The following is a 24281-nucleotide window of genomic DNA, read 5'->3' as shown; positions in this document are numbered from 1 at the left end:
TAGATAGATAGATAGATGATATATAGATGACAGATGACAGACAGACAGACAGACAGATACTGTAGATTATACATCCAAACCAGCGGGTCTAAAGTGCACTTATCATGCTTGATGTAAACTTCCAACAGCGGGATTTATTTATTTATTTATTTTGTCCAATACACAATGAGGGTTTTAGTGGGTATATATATATAGATTGTTCTGAATTCGGGTTTTGCCCCGTGTAATATTTTGAGTGTCTATGCGACGTTTCGGTGAAATCACATTCACCATCATCAGGTAAGCTTCGTGCTGCTGTAAATATAGTTTGTTTGCAACTGCCATTTGTTCCTTATATATATAGTGGTGGGGGTGGAGATTTGGTTTCAATGTAGCAAATAGATTGGGTGGCTATGTTTTAATGATTTGATTGGTTGGTGGAATCACATTTAGTTGAAGGATTGACATATATGTATACACACACACACACACACACACACAGTAAAATACACGATGAAGGTTAGAGGAGATACTCATAGTAAAATATATCTAAGAAAGAATAGAAAAGTTTTCCAACCCACGCATGACATCAACTAAAAAAAGAAGCAGTAAAACGCGCCTCGAGGTTTACATTTATATACGGGAATCTGGTAGCATTTATAAAGTGCCAAAGTAAGAAAAATAAATAAATTCACGCGACGCAACCGACTCGTCGCCTAAGTGACAGTTTGAAAACATTCGCGCGAGCCGCTCCGAACGCAACTTGTTGATAGGCAGACTCCGCCCCCAATAAACATCTACGTCAAATCCTCGGAAGCCAATGAAACGCCGCGTTGGGCGCAAGTTTCCCGGCCTCTATTGCTGTAGTTCTTCAGCCGCACGTGATCGCGTTGCTCAGTGGCAGCCGCGGAACTAGGAAGCGGCGGATTTCTTTGTCGTTTTCTTCAGCCGCGGTGGTCGCGATGGGCTCGGCCGCTTTTCTGCTGCTGCCGCTGCCCGGCATCTTGCTGGGCATGTGTGCCGGAGAGAGCGTCATCATCTCCGGCCCACATTTGTCCCTGCAAAGCGGTTTGGAAGAAATGGCTTTAGGAGGCCGGCACCGCGCTTGGCCCTGGGCCCTGGAGGACCTGTCGTCGCTGCAATCGGGGTTCTTGGCGGTTCTCCAGGACCCGCAGCTGGATCCGGAGTGCAAGGAACTCCTGAATGCCTTCGCCAATAGCAGCGTCCGGCTGGCGAGCTGCTTGATCCAGAGCGCCCGGCCTGTGACCCTCTGCCAGAACTGCTATCACCAATTCGGGGAAGTCCTGCAGCAGTTCAGCAACATTGAGGTGCGTGGATCGGGTTTCTTAAAACCACTGGGCTCAATTAAGCGTTGAGAACTGTTTCGGTTTCCCTCCGGAACAGTTGCTCCATCGAAACTGTCCCGCGAGTATTTACTTTTTACTTACTTACTTACTTACTTACTTACTTACTTACTTACTTACCTACTTACCTACCTACCTACCTACCTACCTACCTACCTACTTAGCTGCTTATTTACTTACTTGCTTATTTATTTCCTTCCTTCCTTACTTATTTGCTTACTTACCTACTCACTTATTTACTTACTTATTTACTTACTTACTTACTTGTCTACTTACTTACTTATTTTGTCATGTACATATTGATAGTATACAAAGGTATAATATTTATATACATGATACGAGTAAAAAAGAAGCATTGGGACAGGGGACGGAAGGCACACTGGTGCACTTATGCACGACCCATACTGACCTCTTAGGAATCGGGAGAGGTCAATAGTGGATAATCTAAGGGTAAAGTTTTTGGGCATTAAATGATGATACTACAGAGTCTGGTAGTTAGTTCCATGCATCAACTACTCCGCTACTTCTCTTGAAGCGATAAATATTCTGCATTGTGCATTGTAAACATTTGCTCTTTTTGTGGATTGCAGTGGCATCCAATGAAGGGGGCTCTACTTATCCTATAGCAATAGCATTTAGACGTATATACTGCTTCATAGTGCTTTTACAGCCCTCTCTAAGCACTTTACAGAATCAGCATGTTGCCCCCAACAATCTGGGTCCTCATTTTACCCATCTGGGAAGGATGGAAGGCTGAGTCAACCTTGAGACAGTGGTGACATTTGAACTGCTGAACTACAGCTAGCAGTTAGCTGAAGTAGCCTGCAGTGCTGCAGTCTAACCACTGTGCCGCCCCGGTTCTATGTTGGTGAGACTCTACCATATAAGGGTCCACAAGGCTAGTTGTGCAGGTGCCACGGAGAATCGTACCAATCTTTTGGAAATGTATCATTAGATTTCTTTGTGTTGGACACTGTGATTAAAATTCTCTTGAAATTTCAATACTTGGGATAACACAGTGTGCTTTATCAAAAAACACTGCCCCATGGCTTTTTCAAAATTGTAGTACTGGAACGTTTTTATCTGGGGTGCGGGGAGGAAGGCTGGTCCCTTATTACTGTGGAATAACAACTGGAGCCTGTTTTCTGTGGATGATGGGAGAAGGAACTCATGAAACAAGTGGGAACTGCAGTAAACGTGTATCCTACTTTAGTAGAGTAGAGAGGTTCTTTCTGGGATGCAAGTTAGATTTTGTTTTCCTTGCCAGTGGGATTTAATTGATTAATTAATTTGTATGCCGCCCAATCTTGAAGGACTCTGGGTGGTTTACAAAATTAAATAGTATACAACAATTTAGAACCACATTAATGCAGTGATACCATGTCATGCACACTATATCATTTATTGGGGTTGGAACTAAAGATGTTGATTGTGGGATTGTTCATAAGTGTCTCTATCTTTGCAGCAAGGAGAAGTAGTTGGTGTTATCTTTGGATAAAAATATCTGGGCAGTAGTTAAGTTGTGCATATTGATGCTTGGATAGTCAGTTTCTTTCCCCTCCTCAGCAAGTGACAGCATCTGGCTGAAGTTGGCTGAGCTGCAAAGATGAGCAGTATCAAGCCTGCTTAGTAATTGGATAGGTGGGAGGACATTGGAGGATACTAGGCTACATTTGGAAGATGAATAATACAATAGCCAACTTCTTCTTTATCATGCCAAAAATCCCTGGACCCATATAAGCGTATAAGTCACTGGGAATGTGAGTGAAAGGATAATTACTTTAGATAAACTTTGAAGTCTCCATTTTCCATATCTATATAAAAGGTTTGTAATGAGCTATCTATATATTTATTCTCTGCCTTACAAATTCCAGACAGGTGCAAAAACCTAAATTACTAAATCCTTCATGGATCATTATGCAAGGTATTCAGTATTCACAAATTCTGAAAAATTAGAAATAAGAAAAATCAACTGACCTAAAGGCTTGACTAAATCTGAAAAAAAAAGCACGTCACTAAATTAAATTCAAATGTAGCAATTATTGCTTTGCATCAGGAGCAACTTAAGGCAAAGCATTATTGCTGGAAAAGGATAGACGTATGCATTCCATCATATGACTTTTCACATGTTAAAATCACAGACATAGAAAATGTGCAAGAACTGATTGGAATTGAATTGATCTCTTGCATTGCAGCCTGTAAATCAAATTGATGCATTTATTAATTAAGGATGGCTCAACTTCTCTGGGGACTTTCTAAAACAGATTTGGGGATTGTGTGGGGATTGGATGAAAGAGAATTAATTTGTATGAGTGGCCCATTTGGGCATTGATGAATTTTATCTCAGAAAATTTTAATCAGTAAAATGTTTTCAGAACATCTTTTTGTTTATAGAAAAAAGTCACTAAAATATTTGCAAAATGCAAAGATTTGATATCCAAGTCCCAAATGTGCTTTTTCAAGACACAACTTGACTTTCTTGTTCTAGTTGCTTCTTGAAAAATCATATTTGGGACAACCATGATCTGGATGACTGAGAATTTCCATAGACCAGTGATTTTCAACCTTTTTTGAGCCGCGGCACATTTTTTACTTTTACAAAATCCTGGGGCACACCACCAACCAAAATGACACAAAATGACACCCTAAGACACTCTCCTCTCTCTTTCCATCCCTGTCTCCTCCCCACCCTTGTGTGTGTGTGTGTGTGTATACACACTCTTGAACCATTTCCAAAAACAGGTGAGGGCTGGGGTTTTTTCTCTCTTATTCTTTGGGTGCTTTTTATCATATGCTTTAAATCAAGAGTCTCTCTTTTGTTTCTCTCTCTTTACTCTCATTCTCTGTCTCAATCATTTTCTCATTTTTCTTTTTTCCTCCCCCTTTTCCTCATTTCTCTCTCTCTCTCCCTTCCACTCCTTTTCTCTCTCTCTCTCTCTCTTGCTTTCTTTCTCTTTCTTTGTCTCTCTCTCGCCTTCTTTCTCTCTCACTCTTGCTTTCTCTCTCTTTCTCTCTTTTCTTTCTCTCTCTCACTCTCTTTCTCTCTCTCTTGCTTTCTTTCTCTCTCTTTCTCTCTTTCTCTCTTTCTCACTCTCACTCTCTCAACAAAAAGTTGCGAGACCGGAACCTGAGCTTCCTTCTTCGCGGCACACCTGACTATGTCTCGCGGCACACTAGTGTGCCACGGCACACTGGTTGAAAAACACTGCCATAGACATTAAGTTACAAGAATGTAGATATCTGGTGAAATAAATGATCTGTCAGCTTGTCATTTATATATTATAAAAAGACAAAGATATCTAGTGGTGAAACTAGGACAGAAATTCCTTTGAGAGAGCTGTTTTAGTTCCTGAGCAATTGGGAAAAGATGCTAGAGGCATCTTTTATGCCATTTATTTAGATAAGAAATGTATGTCCCAATTTTACTAGGAAGATAACAAGTTTATATGTCCAAGTGAACTACAATGCAACACTATATTTACTCAGCAATAATGATTTCTAACTCATTGCCATCCACAGTGGAAACCTAGTTTATACAAGTTTGTAGCTTTAAAATGCAATCCTGCAATAAGTAATGTATACTTGATTGCTGGATTTGCTAACAAATGATTTCTATATATGTATTTTCTCCTTTCAGAATACTACTAAGAGTAACCGATGTGCCCAAAGTCTCTTGATGTCAGACAGGCTGCAGATGGTTGTACTTGTGAACAAGTTTTTTAATGACACATGGATAAAAGCTAACTGTGCAAGTATGTACACTTTTTGTCTGCTATTTAATATGAATAAAAGACTATATATTTTTCTACTTTTTAAAAGTTATATATGTCACATGTTGGTTTTTTTTTGCTGAATTTGAAAATTAAGGGAGACTAGGATAGATCTATTTCGGCCTTATTTTGGCCTCATCAGCTAGCCATACCCACTGGGACTTGAACCTGCAACCTTTGCCTTGTAAGGCAGAGCATTATCCACTAGCCATACCCACTGGGACTTGAACCTGCAACCTTTGCCTTGTAAGGCAGAGAATTATCCACTAGGCCAGCGTTTCCCAACCGGTGTGCTGCGGCACACTAGTGTGACGCGAGACACGGTCAGGTGTGCCGCGAAGCTCCTAGGGAAGCTCCAGCTGGGCGGGGCGCTGCCGGTGCCGGACCGCCGGTGTCTCCGACCTGGAGCTCCCACTCGCAACTTTCTCACCCGATCTGCCCCCTCTCCTTCTCCGCCGCCCCCTGTCTTGGGGCGCGACTTCTCTCGCGGCGGCTGCAGCGGCGGCTTCAGCTCCTCCGGACGAAAGCGCTCACAGCCAGGGGGCTGCGAGAGGAGCGGGGCGGGCTTTCCTGAAACGGACGGAGAAAGCCCTCTCTCGCAGCGCCCTGGCTGGGAGCGCTTTCGCTGCGAGAGAGGGCTTTCTCCGTCCGTTTCGGGAATGCCCGCCCCGCCCCTCTCTCTCGCGCGCCGCTCCCCTTTTCTCTCAGCCCTCCCTGGCTTCGCTTCTCAATCCCTCCCTCCTTCCGTCTTTCCTTCCCCTCAGCCGTTCTGTCTGGGGGTCTCCCGATCTTCCCTTCCCCGCCTCCCAGGCTTTGCCTTTGCCACCCCCACCCCTTTTTTGGTTGGCAAGGAGTCCTTTGCCGCATCCTGCAGTTCGCACTCGGCTCGAGGCCGCTTTCCCTGGCTGCACTCAGAACCGACAGGGCGCTGCTCTTTCTCTCTCTCTCTCTCTCTCCCGTGAGGCGGGGGAAGGGAAAAAAAAGCAAAAAAACCCTTCTTGCAGCGGGCCCACGCGCGCGCTCATGCCCGCGCTCGTCCCTTCAGCAGCGAGGGAGGGAAGTCAGGGCGAGGGAGCGAGGGAGCGCTCTTGTCCTCGGTGCCCTCTGCAGCCTGCCTTCCTTCTTCTTTGCCGCCGCTGAGGGATGGAGAGAAAGATAGAAAGGAAAGAGGGAGGGAGAGATAGAAAGGAAAGAGGGAGGGAGAGATAGAAAGAAAAGAGATAGAAAGGAAAGAGGGAGGGTGAGATAGAAAGGAAAGAGGGAGGGAGAGATACAATGGAAAGAGGGAGGGAGGAAAGAGGGAGGGAGAAATAGAGTGAAATGGAGGAAGAGATATTTTTTTGTCCAAACTTTTCTTTAGCCCCCCCGCCCCCCCCCCCCCCGCCCGAGTGAGAGAGAGACAGAGAGAGAGAGAGAGAAAGAGAGACATAGCAAGAGAGAGAGAAAAAAGAAAGAAAGAGATAGCAAGAGAGAGAGAGAGAGAGAAAGAGATACCAAGAGAGAGAGAGTAAGAGATACCAAGAGAGACAGAGAGAGAGACAGAAAGAGAGAGAAAGAGATAGAGAGTGAGAAAGAAAGAGAGATAGCAAGAGAGACAGAGAAAGAGAGAGAGAGATAGCAAGAGAGAGAAAGAGAGACAGAGAGAGAAAGAGATAGAGAGAGAGAAAGAAAGAGACATAGCAAGAGAGACAGAGAAAGAGAGAGAAAGAAGGAGAATTAAAGAGAGATAGCAAGAGAGGCAGAGAGAGAGCAAGGAAGAGAGAAAGACATAGAGGGAGGGAAGGAGGGAGAGAGAAAGAGAGCAAAAAAGAGAGGAAGAAAGAAAGAAAGAGGGATGGAGAGAGAGAAAGAAGGGAAGGAAGGAAGAGAGAGAAAGAAAGAGGGAGGGAGAAATAGAGTGAAATGGAGGAAGAGATATTTTTTTTGTCCAAACTTTTCTTTAGCCTCCCTGCGCCCCTCCCGCCCCCCCGTTCAGTGTTCCCCAGGATTTTGAAAATATGAATAATGTGCCGCGGCTCAAAAAAGGTTGGGAAACACTGCTCTAGGCTACAGTATCCAATCCCTTCAGCTCTACACCAGGGAAGGGTTACGGATTTTTGTGTCAAATCACCCTGGTGTATATTGAAGGAACATCACAGCTCCTTATTTGCCTCTTGGCCCAACCCAGGGCCATTTCCAAGGCAGTTAATTTTATTGATAGCCGACAATTCTATCTGTATGTGTCACGTGTTTTTTTTGCTGAATTTGAAAATTAAGGGGAGACTAGGATAGATCTATTTCGGCCTTATTTTGGCCTCATCAGCTAGCCATACCCACTGGGACTTATATATATATGTATGTATGTATGTATGTATGTATGTATGTATGTATGTATGTATGTATATAATATATATATATATATATATATATATATATATATATATATATATATATATGTATGTAGATTGTTCTGAGTTCGGGTTTTGCCCTGTGTAATGTTTTGCATGTCTATGCGACGTTTGCGACGTTTCGGTGAAATCACATCCACCATCATCAGGCTGAAGTTTCCAAGCTTCGTGCTGTTGTAAAATGGAATGTCTGCAACTGTATGTATATATATACAGTGATCCCCCGTTTATTGCGTCCCCAACCATTGCGAACAGGGTACTTCGCTATTTTTCAACCCGGAAGTCAAAAATACCATCTACGCATGCGTGCCGGGCACGCATGCGTAGATGGCAGCGGCTTCCCTGGGTCTTCCCCCTCTTGCTGGCGTCAGCGAGGAGTTTCCCCACCGCCCACGCAAACTCCTCGCTGCCGCCCGCCCTTTGCCCGCCCACGCCGTTCATTCTCGCCGCTTTTGAGCTGAGTCCGGGAGCGAATTCGCTCCCGGACTCAGCTCAAAAGCGCCGATAGCAAGCGGCAAGGAACGGCTTGTCTCGGCGCTTTCGAGCTGTCAGCTCGAAAGCGCCGAGACAAGCCGTTCCTTGCCGCTTGGTATCGCCGGTTTTGAGCTGAGTCCGGAAGCGAATTCGCTTCCGGACTCAGCTCAAAAGCGCCGATAGCAAGCGGCAAGGAACGGCTTGTCTCGGCGCTTTCGAGCTGTCAGCTCGAAAGCGCCGAGACAAGCCGTTCCTTGCCGCTTGGTATCGCCGGTTTTGAGCTGAGTCCGGAAGCGAATTCGCTTCCGGACTCAGCTCAAAAGCGCCGATAGCAAGCGGCAAGGAACGGCTTGTCTCGGCGCTTTCGAGCTGAGTCCGGTCAGCTCGAAAGCGCCGAGACAAGCCGTTCCTTGCCGCTTGCTATCGGCGCTTTTGAGCTGAGTCCGGAAGCGAATTCGCTTCCGGACTCAGCTCAAAATCACCGAGAGCCAGCGCCCCCCGGACCCCCAACCCGGGTTTGGGGGGCTGCTAGGAAGCCCTCCATGCCGGCGGCAAACAGCCGCCCCGCCCCCAATCTTCGGCTCCTCGCTAGCGCTGTGGGAGTAAAAACACCGTCTGCACATGCGCAGACGGTGTTTTTACTTCCGCATCGCTACTTCGCGAAAACCCGCTCGTTGCGGGGGCTCCTGGAACGGAACCCTCGCAACGAGCGGGGGATCACTGTATATATATATAGAATACTGTATATATGTTTTCATAGATTTTTGTTTTCGTGGTCCATCTAGTCTGCCCTTATATATATATTTTAGTTAAATGTATTATATTGGAATGTTCTTAGTTTGGTAGTAGATGAGTTTAGTTTTCTGAATTGATCTAAGCTAAAATAGTTTTTCCTTTTTGTATTAAGAAGACTTCTATTCTGAGCGGAGCAATTGTAGCTCCTTTTTATGTTATGTGTTTTGTCTGGTCTTTTCATGTTTACTTGTAATGTTTTGTCTTTTTATTTAAAAATAATAAAAATATTTTTTTAAAAGTTATATATAAAGATAATACATAACACCTCAATATGCATGTTTCTTCTCTAGTATTAGTTTCAGCATAAGAGATAATGGTTCCCAGAGCTAAGTAATTGCTTGTTCATTGTTCTCAGTTTCTACAAATCCTGATTGGGTTCATATGCTTATGCCCTGGATAAGCATATTACAATTTATTGATTTGAGCCCATAGAACACACACAGAATAGTTTATAATTCATAGCAGTTGACTTTGTATGTACTAAGCTAAAGCCAACCAAACATTGTAGCAAAGCTAAAGTATAATAAAGACATTATTTTGGGAATGAAACGTGAGGAATGGATCAGGTGAAGAGGTGTAGCTGAATTGAGAACATGGTAATCCACCATGCTTATATGATGTCTGAAAAGCCTGTGTTTCTTTCAATAGAATGGCATATCCTTTTTAATGAGGTGTATAGTATGTGCTGGATTAGGCATACCTATATTGTTTTTATTAGTTAAATGAACTGATTGATATTTTTGTTACATATTAAGCAACACTGTGGCTATAGTTGTATTTCCCAATTGTTACTTTGAGTCCGTTCATTAAAATAGAAAGGGAAATTATAAGAGAGGATGATTTAAGAAATATCTAATATAGTGTACTGTCCACCATTGTTTAAAACCTATAAACTTGCATCATGTGTGTATACACGCTTACATACAGTATATATATATATCACATGATTTGCTGAATTTTTAAAATTAAGGGAGACTAGGATAGCGCTATTTCGGCCTTATTCTGGCCTCATCAGCTAGTCATACCCTTACTGGGATTTGATCCTGGGGCTTCTGCCTTGTAAGGCAGAGAATTAACCTCTAGGCCACCAGATCTGATCCCTTCAGCTTTGTACCAGAGAGGGGCTATATGTTTTTTTTTTCTGTTGGATCACCCTGGTATATTGAAGGAATGTCACAGTTCCTTTTTGCCTATAGGCCCAACCCAGTCCCTTTCAAGGCAGTTAATTTGTTCATAGCCAACAAACTATGTTCTGTATGTATCACATGTTTTTGTGATACATACATACATACACACACACACACACACACACACACACACACACACACACACAGTTACATAGAATATGTGTTTAGGAAAAGTGGAAAAAAGGAAATATACAGTGTTTTACATAAACGTAAATGTCAGGGGTGTTAAACTCGTGTTGTCACAGCATCGTCACATGACTTATTGGGACTTTGCTAAACCGGGCATGGCATGGGTGTGGCCAGTGCATGATGCTCCTGCCTGCAGGCCATGGATTTGATAACTCTGATGTATGTGTATGGGTTTTATTGATGTTTATACATTATGTTCACTGCCTAGAGCAGTGATGGCGAATGTTTTTTTGCTCGGATGCCAAAAGGGTGCGCATGCACCCACACCCATAATGCAGTGCCTTCCACTCCCGCACATGCACACACAACCCTCTGTGCTCCCTCCGCCAGGCATGCAGAGGCAAAAATGGATTACAGCTGATTTTGGGGCTTCTGGAGGGCAGGGGGGGGAGACTTCGGAAGAAACATCTGGAGTTTCATGGATTGGAAAAATAGACTCTGTGACCCAACCGTAAATTTGTTTCCAAACTTTGTTTCTGAACTTCCGGTTGGGCTATTGGGCCATTTTTCACCCTTCCCAGGCTTTAGGAAAGCCTCCTGAAGCCTAGGGAGGGTGAAAAACGGACCCAAAAGGCCTCCAGAAAGTTCAGAAATGAAGTTTGGAAACCAACTTGTGGTTGGACTGTTGGGTTCATTTTTCGCCATTCACAAGCTCTGGAGGTTTTCCTAAACCCCAGGGAAGGCGAAAACTACCTCCCATTGCCCTCCGAAAGCCCGAAAATCAGCTGGCCACATGTGCATTGGATCTGGCATAGGGCAACGTCTCACTGTGATATGGCTCTGCGTGTCATCTGTGGCATGCATGACATAGGTTTGCCATCATGGGCCTAGAGTTTGTAGAGTTGACCCATAGATTTGAGAAATAAATATAATAATTAACGCATGTGTCTACGGAGTCTATGGAGAGGGGCGGCATACAAGTCTAATAAATAATAATAATAATGTGGTTAAGGTACAGTGGTACCTCATCTTACAAACACCTCGTCATACAAACTTTTCGAGATACAAACCCGGGGTTTAAGATTTTTTTGCCTCTTCTTACAAACTATTTTCACCTTACAAACTCACCGCCGCCACTGGGATGACCCGCCTCTGGACTTCCGTTGCCAGCGAAGCACCTGTTTTTGCACTGCTGGGATTCCCCTGAGGCTCCTCTCCATGGGAAACCCAATCTCCGGACTTCCGTTGACAGCGAAGCACTTGTTTTTGCGATGCTGGGATTCCCCTGCTGGGATTCCCCTGCAGCATTGCAAAAACACAGAAGTCCAGAGATGGGGTTTCCTATGGAGGGGAACCTCAGGAGAATCCCAGCAGCACAAAAACGGGCGCTTTGGCTGGCAAAAGGGGTGAATTTTGGGCTTGCACGCATTAATCGCTTTTCCATTGATTCCTATGGGAAACATTGTTTCATCTTACAAACTTTTCACCTTAAGAACCTTGTCCCGGAACCAATTAAGTTTGTAAGACAAGGTATCACTGTACTAGGTAGGAAATCATGAGACTATAAGTTATACAGTAGTCACTCGCTATACCGCGCTTCACCTACTGCGGCTTCACTTCATCGCGGGTTTCTGAGGAAGTCGATCGGCAGATTTGAACAGCCCGCCGAACTCGATCGGTAGGTTTAAAAAAAAAATAAAAATCTAAAATTGTAAATACTGTATTTAAATACTGTATCTAAAATAAATACTGTGTGGGAAGGGTTTATAAACACTTAAAACAATGAAAACTTACCAAACAATTACAATATAAATACTTAAATAAGTACTATCAGTCGATAAATTCCCCATTGCGGATTTCACCTATCGCGGCCAGGTCTGGAACGTAACACCAGCGATAGGTGAGGGACTACTGTAGTTCTGCCTAAGTCATGAAAGCCAGCTGGATGATTTAGGGCTCTCTGTCTCAGCTCCCCTCCCCTCACTGGGTTGTTGTGGGGAAAATGGTAGGAAGGAGTATAGGTATGTTCACTACCTTGAATTAGTTATAAAAATAATAAAGGCAGAATATAAAATTAATAAATATTGGACAGCCATGTAAACCATTTTATGTATCATAATCAACAGCAGAGTCTGCATCTGTAAGCAACTTGTTCACAAATTGCAAATAGAATTAATTGCATGAAACGTAATTATTTCTTGGTTCTTAATGCATGATTGTGTCAACAAATGAGGACTTGTTCCAGCAATTCAGTGCTGTATAGAAAAATAGTGTTATTCAAGAAAATACATTTTTACCGATACATACATGTAAATAGCTGGGTACAAAAGTTAGCAGACTACAGTCCTGTTGTTTCAATTTCTCTCAAGAGTATTGTATAGCCACACAATTGACACAGAGTTGATGCCTGTGATCCTTATTTATTTAAAGTTCTAAGGCTGTTAGGCAGTAATGATTTGGAAAACAATTCAAAACAGTATAACACCTAGGGGAAAATGATGGCTGTAGAAACAGTAAAATCCACAAGTTGAATTCAAAATATGCCCATAAGGGCCTGGGGAAGGGCCAATTTTTGAGAACCTATTTAAACAAGTTCAGGTAGGGGCCATACAGAATGCTGTGGGAAATACTATTCTCAATACATGCTCTGTAACAACATGTTTGTGTATGAGTATTCCTTCCACATTGGATTTAAATATACTTCTAGAATCTGTTTGTGTTAACCCTTTATTTTCTTCTTGTAGCTTATCATAGTAGAATCCTGAAAGCCTGACAGAATTTTCCTCTGTCTCTTTTATCTCTCTTACACCATAAAGCAGTGTTTCCCAACCTTGGCAACTTGAAGATATCTGGACTTGAACTCCTAGAATTCCCCAGCCAGCGAATGCTGGCTGGGGAATTCTGGGAGTTGAAGTCCAGATATCTTCAAGTTGCCAAAGTTGGGAAACACTGCCATAAAGAATCAAGGTGGAGTTGAGCCTCTTTCACTATCTCTTTCTCTCTCTCCCTCCCTCTCCTGTCTTTTATCATATTATGATGTTGTTTACATTTTGTCTTATCTTTTAAGGATTCTTCTAATTGTTCTTGCATCCTCTTCATTTTTATCCCTGCCTTCTTCTACACTGTGTGCTCTTCCTCTGCCAAAATGATGTCAAGTAAAATGTTTCTAATGAACATACTTGACATGGGAGCTGATTTGACAATCACCTTAAATTGTGTGTGTGTGTGTTTTTCAGATAAAGGCTAATTTTGCCAGGCAAATATACTGCCTTTTTTTTACTTGTACTTAACATAGACTTGTAAAGGTAAATTATAGCTTAGTGGTGTATTGTGACAAGAACCACACATGGCTTGGCACAGCTGAAAGGAATGTTCAGAAGTCATGTTTAATATGAAACAACTATTGGTGATCCTAACTGTAGCTTGCAGTTGCCTTTTGTCCTAGACATTATAGTTGAGATTAAACCTCTATTGGTCATGACATTGAATTTCATTATTTTTATAACAAAAATTGACATACAACCTCCATAGTGGCACTGATGAAAAAGAGGAGAGAGAATAACATCCAGGCATTAAGCTTGTTGAAATAAAAGGGTGAAAGTTTATTCTGTGAGCTTATGGGTTGGTTTCCGAAGATTTCCTTAGCAGGCTTGGTAACATCTTCAGCAGAGTTTAGGGAATGCCAGTGTCAGTATTCTTCTGTTTATAAGAGCTTGAGGGGTGGGTGTATCAAGGGTCTTGTGATGGGTCAGCTGTGAGTCGTCAGTGAGTTTTGTGATAGGTCTTGTGAAAAAATATATATGTATGTATGGTGTGTTCCTCTTACCTTTTCCTACCGGTTGTTCTGTCGAGCTCTCTGGTAGAATCCTCCCGAAAATGCACAGGTACAAATTTCAGAAAAACACACACATTTGAAAATTCAAAACAATGTTCTTTTAATGAAAAGTCACTTAAACTAAGCCCTCTTTTTGTATAGCAAAGAGCACTCGTCTCCAAACAAACTGGTAATTTGTACAAGTCCCTTATCAGTTGTGTGATACTTAGCTTGCAGCTGTGAGGCAATTCACAGTCCTTCTTCTTTCACAAAGTGAAACACACTTTGCTCTGGTTTAGTTTCAAAGCGGGGGGAAATCAGCACACAAAGGTCAAAGTTTGGTTCCCCAAACTTGGCAACTTGAAGACTTGTGGACTTCAACTCCCAGAATTCTCCAGCCAGCTATCTTCAAGTTGCCAAGTTTGAAGACCTCTGAGCAAATCTGGCTGGAGAATTCTGGGAGTTGAAGTCCACAAGTCTTCAAGTTGCCAGGTTTAAAGACCTCAGCTTTGGAGCCTGGGATTACAAAACATGAGCCTACTGGGCTCACCAGAAGTTGGGAAACAGGCCATTTCTGGCCTCCAGAGAGCCTCCAGGGGGAGTAGGGGAAGCTGTTTTCGCCCTCCCCATGTGTTGAATTATGGATGTGGCACTCACATATATGCAATAGATTCGCCATCACTGCCCTAGTCCAAAGCTTTAAATGCCTTTAGTTGAATGAGTATAGAGGCTCCCTTCAGATCTTTACAATTCAGATACAACAATTTGACACTCTTTCTAAGGAGACAAGGGGAAAAAAGGCTTTTTTGTGTGTGTAAAAGTGTAACTTTAAATAACAGAAACACTTTTTGAAGATGCCTTAAATGATAGTTACAGTATCTTAAACTAGTAGTGAACAATTTGGTACTACACAGATATCAATTTGAGTGACTCCCACAGTCTTGCTGCTACTCATGCCAGTTGAGGCTGATAAGATTTGGATATTAAAGCATCTGGTATTTTAGCCCTCATTTGTTTCCTCTCTATGCTCCTCTTTACACGGCGTTGTTTTATGGAATCACACAAAGCTACTCTGTGTTATCTCAAAATCTATTTATGACTATGAGCTCACTTTCTAATTTCATTCAATTGGATAATTCCAAATGGTATAAGTGCTACTAGTTAATGTCCATGTCAGTATTGAAAGAGAAAATATAGATCATATGACAGACGCCTGATACTGTTATGTACTACTGGGATGCCTTGTTAAGCCTATCTGTTTATGTACTCTTTGTTGATTTTAAATATTCTCATCCTTCTTAATCTTATTGCTGCCCCTGAGTCAGCTGAGGTTCTCTCCTCCCCTATTTTCTAAGTTTCTGCAATTTTAACTTCAACAAGAAATTGTTCCATATGCTTAATGTACTCTTTTATAGAATGGATTCACGTTATGTGGTTGTCAAAAGGCAGTTTATCTCATTATGGTGTAGCATGTTAGGCATATAAACATTGCCTATTTTATAATCCATGATTTAAAAAATCATGGATTAATGTGATTTGTGAATGTATTGGGTATTTCTGTCTCTTCCCCATCCCCCAACAGCCTGTTGTTTCCTGTGCTTGTTTAGTGTCACTTATTTTATGGTGATAAACATTCTATACCTCTGGAACTGCCTTCTACCGCACGAATCCCAGCGGCCGATAAGGTCCCACAGAGTTGGCCTTCTCTGTGTCCCGTTGACCAAACGATGTCGCTTGGCGGGCCCCAGGGGAAGAGCCTTCTCTGTGGCAGCCCCGGCCCTCTGGAATCAACTCCCCCCGGAGATTAGAATGGCCCCCACCCTCCTTGTCTTTAGCAAATTACTCAAGACCCACCTTTATCGCCAGGCATGGGGGAACTAAGACATCTCCCCCAGGCTTTTATATATTATTATTATTATTATTATTATTATTATTATTATTATTATTATTATTATTATTATACCTGGAAATTGAAAACTGATTGTTTGGATGCCTTTTCCTATCCAGTCATTTTTCTTTCCAAGCTGCTTTTAACTTCAATGCTCTCTGATAACACTAATATTACATAGTCACCCCAACATTTTTGTATCTTGTCAAATTATGATACTTTTCCTCTATTATTAAAAGAACAAGCTTTTCAACAAACAGTGAAAACTGTTATTTGTGTCCTGATCCCTCTACACCCACCCCCATTGTAGTCCCATTTTCACTTAAAGCCATCTTGTACTCTACTGTAGTTTTCCTCATTGCTCTGATTTGCAACTATACAATTTCCTTCATTTTATTATTTTTCTTTTCTGTATGGTCACTTATCTCATATCTCGTCGACCAAACAATGTCGTTTGGCGGGCCCCAGGGGAAGAGCCTTCTCTGTGGCAGCCCCGGCCCTCTGGAACCAACTCCCCCCAGAGATTAGAATGGTCCCCACCGTCCTTGTCTTTCGCAAGTTACTCAAGACCCACCTGTATCGCCAGGCATGGGGGAACTAAGACATCTCCCCCAGGCTTTTTATATTTCATGTTTGGTATGTATGTGCTGTATGGTTTTTAATTGTTGGGGTTTTTATATATTTTTTATTATTAGATTTGTCCCATTGTTACACTGTTTCTTATTACTGTTGTGAGCTGCCCCGAGTCTTCGGAGAGGGGCGGCATACAAATCTAATAAATTATTATTATTATTATTATTATTATATTTTTTTTCCTCCCTGTTATGTCTGGTTTAACCCTCAGACCAAGAATCCTTATTCCTGCCAAGCTTCTCTTCAAAACTCAGAATTTCTACCATTTTTCCCTATTTCTTTTATCCCGTTGCCATATCAAGCATCTTATTTCTTAATTTGGCAGTAATTGACGACAACAATTTGGCAACAAACCTGCTTTGCAAAGTTTCCAAACATTTACAACACCTTTATTTTGGAAGATATTTTTTAGGCAAAAGATCTAAGTGTCAGGCCAAAGCCATCATTTTGAGTTGGAGACTTTGGCCTGTCACAAGTAGAATAGTAGTCTGGGAACTGGGGAGTGGTGGTTGCACGAGAGGGGGAAAAACTAGTCACAACAAGTGGCTTTCCAGAGATTCAAGGTCATCTTTTGTTCAGCACCAGCTGGAAGGGCGGGGAGGATCGTGGATGTTGAGAGAATCAGAGTAGTCCATGTGATGAACTTGTAGGTGTGGGGACAAGGGATGAACCTTAACCTGGGTGGAGAATTGTAGGAAAAGTTAGTATCGGGTTGACTACAGTTTGTAACCAACATGGCTCTGTTAATAAACTGGAACTTGGAAGAAGGCCAAGGTTTGGACTCCAATTTATTACTTGGATATCAGAAGTGACTGATATTAACCCGATACTCATGCTGACACTAAGGTCTTGACTTATCACCAGGATAGCAACTTAACTTATCTTTCTTTCTCTTTCCCTTTCTCTTTCCTCCTAGCATCATCTTAGTGAAGGAGTAGTACACTTAATGGACAAGGACATCTCCCCCCCACCCATCAGTCCCTGAAGTGTATGGGATCTATTTTAGATTCTCTCTTTTTGGGGTGGGTTTTTTCCCCCCACTTTGCAGAATTTCAGCAGCATACTATGAGAGAAATGAATAAAGAAGGGAGAGCTATAAAGAAAAGGAAACTGCACCTGATGACGTGGTGTCACTGATTGTGAATGCCTTAGTGTAACATTTGTCATCCTTTTCATTGCAGGTTCATAGATTATACTGTTTTATACGTCTGTAAATTTAAAAGCAGAATATCTGTGAAATCAATAAACCTTTATCTAAAATAGCCTTTTGGAGGTGGATACTGGCAATTTATTGATGCCTTTGACTCTTCTTTCATAGATTGTTTAAAGAAGGACAACGAAGGCTTATCAGATGATACAGTGAAGTTCCTGACCTTATACAATGAATCAATGGCATGCTTTAAACAGAATCTCCAGGTACTTAATATTGTTTATTAAGGGTATAGTTGAGCCCTCTAATTGTGTAGTGAATTCCCCCCCCCTTTTTCCCCCCCAGACCAAGGCGCTGCAAATATAATTTACCAACTCTTACACAGTTTAAGCAGATAAAACAATTATGTTTAAAATGCAGGTGTTCACTACTGAGAACAAAATGCATTCTAATTAAAGTTCACCTCCATTTCATATGCAATTATGGTGCTGTTTTGGTTTCACAGTAGTTTATAATTATATAGGAAGAGTCGTATAATCTCTGCATATAGTAAATCACTTTTTACATTATTCTAGGCCTTGTCACCTCCTGATATAACTATATGGGTCATCTGGTATGTTATTATAGTGTGAGTTTAGTCATGGATACATAGTTATTTAAAAAGTTGGTTTTTCACATATAGTATCTGATATTAAAATCTTTCTAAATCTAGTATCACTCTAAAGTTGGAAAGATGTGGCCAACTTCTAGAATATGATCCAACTATGTTTAGAACTACTATGCCTTTATTATTCAAAACATCAGACCTGTGAATCGCATATCGTAATTTATATTGTCAGAGTGTTTACTGTTAGGAAGAATGATAACAAAATTATAACCAGAAGCTTAAAACGGTCACACTAGAAATTGGCCAAATAAATCCAGCCTCCCTGTGCCAGGGGAGTATGGCAGAGAACTCCATGGTTACCAGAGAATGATTTAACCATTAGGGGAGGGGTAAGAAAAAGCTCTCCCAATTCCAGACTATGCTGCCACTGTTTGTTTGTTTGTTTGATTTGTATGCCACCCCTCTCCGTAGACTCGGGGCGGTTAAGAACAGTAAAAAGACAATATGAACAAATCTAATATTAAAAGTAATGTAAAAAACCCCAATTTAAGAAACCAATCATACATACAGACACACCATGCATAAATTTTATAAGCCTAGGGGGAAGGGAATATCTCAATTCCCCCATGCCTGACGACAGAGGTGGTTTTTAAGGAGCTTATGAAAGGCAAGGAGAGTGGGGGCAACTCTGATATCTGGGGGGAGTTGGTTCCAGGGGGTCAGGGCCGCCACAGAGAAGGCTCTTCCCCTGGGTCCCACCAAACGACATTGTTTAGTTCAGTGTTTCCCAACCTTTTTTGAGCCGCGGCACATTATTCACATTTACAAACTCCTGGGGAGCATTGAGCGGTGGGGGTGGGGGAAAGTTTGGACAAAAAAATATCTCTCTTCCTCCCTTTCGCTCTATTTCCCTCTCTCCCTCTTTCTTTCTTTCTCTCTCTCCCTTCCTTCCTCTTTCTTTCCCCCTCTCTCTCTATCTCTCTTGGTTTCTCCCTTCCTTCCTCTCTTTTTTGCCCTCCTTCTCTCTCCCTCCTTCCCTCCCTCAATGTCTTTCCCTCACCCTCCTTCCCCCCTCTTTCTCTCTCTCTCTCTTGCTTTCTCTCTCTCTCTTGCTGTCTTTCTCTCTCCCCCTCTCTCTCTTTCTCTTTCTTGCTATCTCTCTCTCTTTTTTTGCTTTCTCTCTTTCTCTCCCCCTCTCTCTCCCCTCTCTCCCTCTCTCTTTCTCTCCCTCTCTTGCTATCTCTTTCTCTCTCTTTCTCTCCCCCCTCTCTCCCTCTCGCTTTCTCTCTCTCCCTCTCTTGCTATCTCTATCTCTCATTTTCATTTCATTTCATTTCATTTATTTAGATTTGTATGCCGCCCCTCTCCGCAGACTCGGGGCGGCTCACAACAGAATAACAGAAAACAATTTCAGCAAATCTAAATTTCTACTAAAAACATTTTAAAAACCCCATTTTCTAAGCACACATACATACACACATACCATTCATAAATTGTATATGCCCGGGGGAGATGTCTCAGTTCCCCCATGCCTGACGACACAGGTGGGTCTTAAGGAGTTTACGAAAGGCAAGGAGAGTAGGGGCAGTTCTAATCTCCGGGGGGAGTTGGTTCCAGAGGGTCGGGGCCACCACAGAGAAGGCTCTTCCCCTGGGGCCCGCCAACCGACATTGTTTAGTTGACGGGACCCGGAGAAGGCCCACTCTGTGGGACCTAATCGGTCGCTGGGATTCGTGCGGCAGCAGGCGGTCTCGGAGATATTCTGGTCCAGTGCCATGAAGGGCTTTAAAGGTCATAACCAACACTTTGAATTGTGAGCGGAAGTTGATCGGCAACCAATGCAGACTGCGGAGTGTCTTTCTCTCTCCCTCTCTTGCTATCTCTTTCTCTCCCCCCTCTCTTCTCTCTTTTTCTCTCTCTCCCTCTCTTGCTATCTCTTTCTCTCCCCCCTCTCCCCCTCTCTTTTTTTCTCAGCAGCGGCAGCAGGGTGATCAGCTGTGAGGCGGAGCTCCGGAACCGAGGCACCGACGGCGGCGGCTAGACATGTTGCTAGCGTTGCGCTGGGCATGGACGTGGGGCTGGAGCCTCCGTCCCAGCCCAGCCCGGTGCCTCTGTTCCAGAGCTCCGCCTCACAGCTGACTACCCTGGCGCCTCCCCACGGCTACTGCCCGCTGCCGCTGCCGCCGCACGGCTACAGCAACATGTCCAGCCACCGCCGGTCGGAGCCTCCGTTCCGGAGCTCCGCCTCACAGCTGACCACCCTGGCGCCGCCATACGGCTACTGCCGCTACCGCCGCCATCACTCTCCCGCTGCGCGCCGCCCTCCCGCTGCCGGCGCCCTCCCACCAGGTCCCAAAGCTCACCTGCTACCGTCGCCAGGAAAGCTCCAGCCGGGCAGGGCGCTGCAGCTGCCGGAAAACAGGTTCCGGTCTCACAACTTTTTGATCTTCACAAAAAGTTGCGAGACCAGAAGCTGAGCTTTTTTCTTCGCAGCACACCTGACCGTGTCTCGCGGCACACCAGTGTGCCGCGGCACACCAGTTGGGAAACACTGGTTTAGTTGACGGGACCCGGAGAAGGCCAACTCTGTGGGACCTAACTGGTCACTGGGATTCGTGCGGCAGAAGACGGTCCCGGAGATATTCTGTTCCGATGCCATGAAGGGCTTTATAGGTCATAACCAACACTTTGAATTGTGACCGGAAACCGATCGGCAACCAGTGCAGACTACGGAGTGTTGATGTGACATGGGCATATTTAGGAAAGCCCATGATAGCTCTCGCAGCTGCATTCTGCACAATCTGAAGTTTCCAAACACTTTTCAAGGGTAGCCCCATGTAGAGAGCATTACAGTAGTCGAACCTCGAGGTGATGAGGGCATGAGTGACTGTGAGCAGTGACTCCCGGTCCAAATAGGGTGCACCAGGTGGACCTGGGCAAACGCCCCCCTCGCCACAGCTGAATGATGTTTCTCTAATGTGAGCTGTGGATCGAGGAGGATGCCCAAGTTGCAGACCCTCTCTGAGGGGGTCAATAATTCCCCCCCCAGGTAATGGATGGACAGATGGAATTGTCCTTGGGAGGCAAAACCCACAGCCACTCTGTGTTATCAGGATTGAGTTTGAGTCTGTTGAAACCCATCCAGACTCTAACAGCCTCCAGGCACCGGCACATCACTTCCACTGCTTCACTGACTGGACAAAGATCAGGGCAGGTTGGGATCGAGGTGACCGGGGATATCCAAAACATTGCTCTTACTAGAAAAGTGTACCAGGCAAGAATATGTCACCTTGTAATGTTGTTTTTTGAAGATTGTGTACATCCTCTGTATTTATATCATCCTTGATGATGAATAATGTAGTACAGTGATCCCTCGAGTTTCGCGATCTCGATCTTCGCAAAACGCTATATCGCGATTTTTCAGCAATTGTGACCATCTCGATCTTCGCGAACGCTATATCGCGATTTTTCCCACCCGATGAGGTCACTCCCTTCCTTTCTCATCTTTCTTTCTCTCTCTCTTTCTCTATGTTGCTTCTTCCTCTCTCACACTCTCTTCCTCCCTCTCTCATCTCTCTTTCCTTCTCTCTCTTTCTCTCCCCCTCTTGCTCTCGAGTGGCCGCCTAGCAGCTGGTCTGCTCGGCAGCGCAGCAGCAGCGAGGAGCCGAAGATCTTCGGCTCCTCGCTGGTGCTGCGCTGCCGAGCAGATCAGCTGCTAGGCGGCTGAAGGAACCTTCCCTGGGTCTTCCCCGCCGCCTCGGATCCCGCTGATGCCCGCCCGCCGCTTGCCGCTTGCCCCGTTCGCCCGCCGCTCGCCTCGTTCGCCCGCCGCTCGCCTCGTACGCCCGCCGCTCCCCTCGTTCGCCCGCCGCTCCCCTCGTTCCCCCGCCTCGTTCACCCGCCTCGTTCGCCCGCCCCGTTCCCCCACCTCGTTCCCCCGCCTCGTTCGCTCGCCTCGTTCCCCCGCCTCATTCCCCCGCCTCGTTCGCTTGCCCCGTTTGCTCACCCCGTTCCCCCGCCTCGTTCACCCGCCACGTTCGCCCGCCCCGTTCACCCACCTCGTTCCCCCGCCTCGTTCGCTCGCCTCGTTCCCCCGCCTCGTTCCCCCGCCTCGTTCGCTTGCCCCGTTTGCTCACCCCGTTCCCCCGCCTCGTTCACACCGCCACGTTCGCCCCGCCCCGTTCACCCACCTCGTTCCCCCGCCTCGTTCGCTCGCCTCGTTCCCCCGCCTCGTTCGCTCGCCCCGTTCGCTCGCCCCGTTCCCCCGCCTCGTTCGCTCGCCTCGTTCCCCCGCCTCGCTCCCCCGCCTCGTTCGCTCGCCCCGTTCACCCGCCGCTGTCGGGACACCCCCCACCGCAGCACTTTGAATCCCGCCGCTTCTGCTGGATACGGGCGTTTCACTTTCCCTCCAAGGCAAAAAGATCCGGCCCCATCATCCCAGAATGCCGGCAACTTTTTGCCTGAGAGGGAAGGTGAAACGCCCCTCGTAGCAGCTGCTACGAGTGGCGTTTCACTTTCCCTCCAAGGCAAAAAGATTCCGGCATTCTGGGATGATGGGGCTGGACTTCCCAGGCGGAAGGCGTGCCCCTCTCCCCGGCAACTTTTTGCCTGAGAGGGAAGGTGAAACGCCCCTCATAGCAGCTGCTACGAGGGGCGTTTCACCTTCCCTCCAAGGCAAAAAGATCCGGCCCCATCATCCCAGAATGCCGGCAACTTTTTGCCTGAGAGGGAAGGTGAAATGCCCCTCGTAGCAGCTGCTACGAGTGGCGTTTCACTTTCCCTCCAAGGCAAAAAGTTCCGGCCCCATCATCCCAGAATGCCGGCAACTTTTTGCCTGAGAGGGAAGGTGAAACGCCCCTCGTAGCAGCTGCTACGAGTGGCGTTTCACTTTCCCTCCAAGGCAAAAAGATTCCGGCATTCTGGGATGATGGGGCTGGACTTCCCAGGCGGAAGGCGTGCCCCTCTCCCCGGCAACTTTTTGCCTGAGAGGGAAGGTGAAACGCCCCTCATAGCAGCTGCTACGAGGGGCGTTTCACCTTCCCTCCAAGGCAAAAAGATCCGGCCCCATCATCCCAGAATGCCGGCAACTTTTTGCCTGAGAGGGAAGGTGAAATGCCCCTCGTAGCAGCTGCTACGAGTGGCGTTTCACTTTCCCTCCAAGGCAAAAAGATCCGGCCCCATCATCCCAGAATGCCGGCAACTTTTTGCCTGAGAGGGAAGGTGAAACGCCCCTCGTAGCAGCTGCTACGAGTGGCGTTTCACTTTCCCTCCAAGGCAAAAAGATTCCGGCATTCTGGGATGATGGGGCTGGACTTCCCAGGCGGAAGGCGTGCCCCTCTCCCCGGCAACTTTTTGCCTGAGAGGGAAGGTGAAACGCCCCTCATAGCAGCTGCTACGAGGGGCGTTTCACCTTCCCTCCAAGGCAAAAAGATCCGGCCCCATCATCCCAGAATGCCGGCAACTTTTTGCCTGAGAGGGAAGGTGAAATGCCCCTCGTAGCAGCTGCTACGAGTGGCGTTTCACTTTCCCTCTAAGGCAAAAAGGTGCCGGCATTCTGGGATGATGGGGCCGGACTTCCCAGGCGGAAGGCGTGCCCCTCTCCCCGGCATGTTTTTTCCTTGGAGGGAAGGTGAAATGCCCCTCGTGAAATGTCCCTCGGGGCTGGCAGCGCCTGACGCAGCGGGGAACATTGGTGCGGGAGGCAGGAGAGGACTGGGTGACTGGAGTAGCAGCGCCGCCGCCGTCGCCGCCACGCCCGGCTCGAATTCCCTGGCTGCTTGGCAGTGGAGGCTCGGCCGAAAGGGGCTGGAGCCGCAGAGATTTGCCTCCCACCCCTCGCCCGTGCTGCCGGCGCGTCATCTTCCCTCCCAGACAAAAAGGCCAGCGTTCGGGGAGGAAGGGGCGTGCTCGGCTCTGCGTCTCCAGCCCCTTTCGGCCAAGCCTCCCTGGCTGTTTGGCCGGGCCGGGCGTGGCGGTGAGGGGCTGGAGCCGAGCACGCCCCTTCCTCCCCGAAAGCTGGCCTTTTTGTCTGGGAGGGAAGATGACGCGCCGGCAGCACGGGCGAGGGGTGGGAGGCAAATCTCTGCGTCTCCAGCCCCTTTTGC

The 24281-nt window shown here is 45.6% G+C and overlaps 1 protein-coding gene across 1 annotated transcript in view; it reads left to right on the top strand.

Annotated features, from left to right (window-relative positions):
* The first annotated feature begins 878 nt into the window (after positions 1 to 878).
* The window catches only part of OSTM1 (osteoclastogenesis associated transmembrane protein 1), a 35591-nt gene continuing 12188 nt past the window's right edge, over positions 879 to 24281 (top strand). Inside the window, exons 1-3 of the mRNA XM_070733309.1 lie at positions 879 to 1307; positions 4981 to 5095; positions 17739 to 17836. Coding sequence (XP_070589410.1) covers positions 942 to 1307; positions 4981 to 5095; positions 17739 to 17836 — 579 coding nt within the window. The 5' untranslated portion in view covers positions 879 to 941. The remainder of the gene's footprint in view (positions 1308 to 4980; positions 5096 to 17738; positions 17837 to 24281) is intronic.

Source organism: Erythrolamprus reginae, chromosome 1 (genome assembly GCF_031021105.1).
Source record: "Erythrolamprus reginae isolate rEryReg1 chromosome 1, rEryReg1.hap1, whole genome shotgun sequence".
Classification (NCBI taxonomy): domain Eukaryota; kingdom Metazoa; phylum Chordata; class Lepidosauria; order Squamata; family Dipsadidae; genus Erythrolamprus; species Erythrolamprus reginae.
Note: the sequence above shows the minus strand (reverse complement) of the source record. Positions and strands in the feature narration are given on the sequence as shown.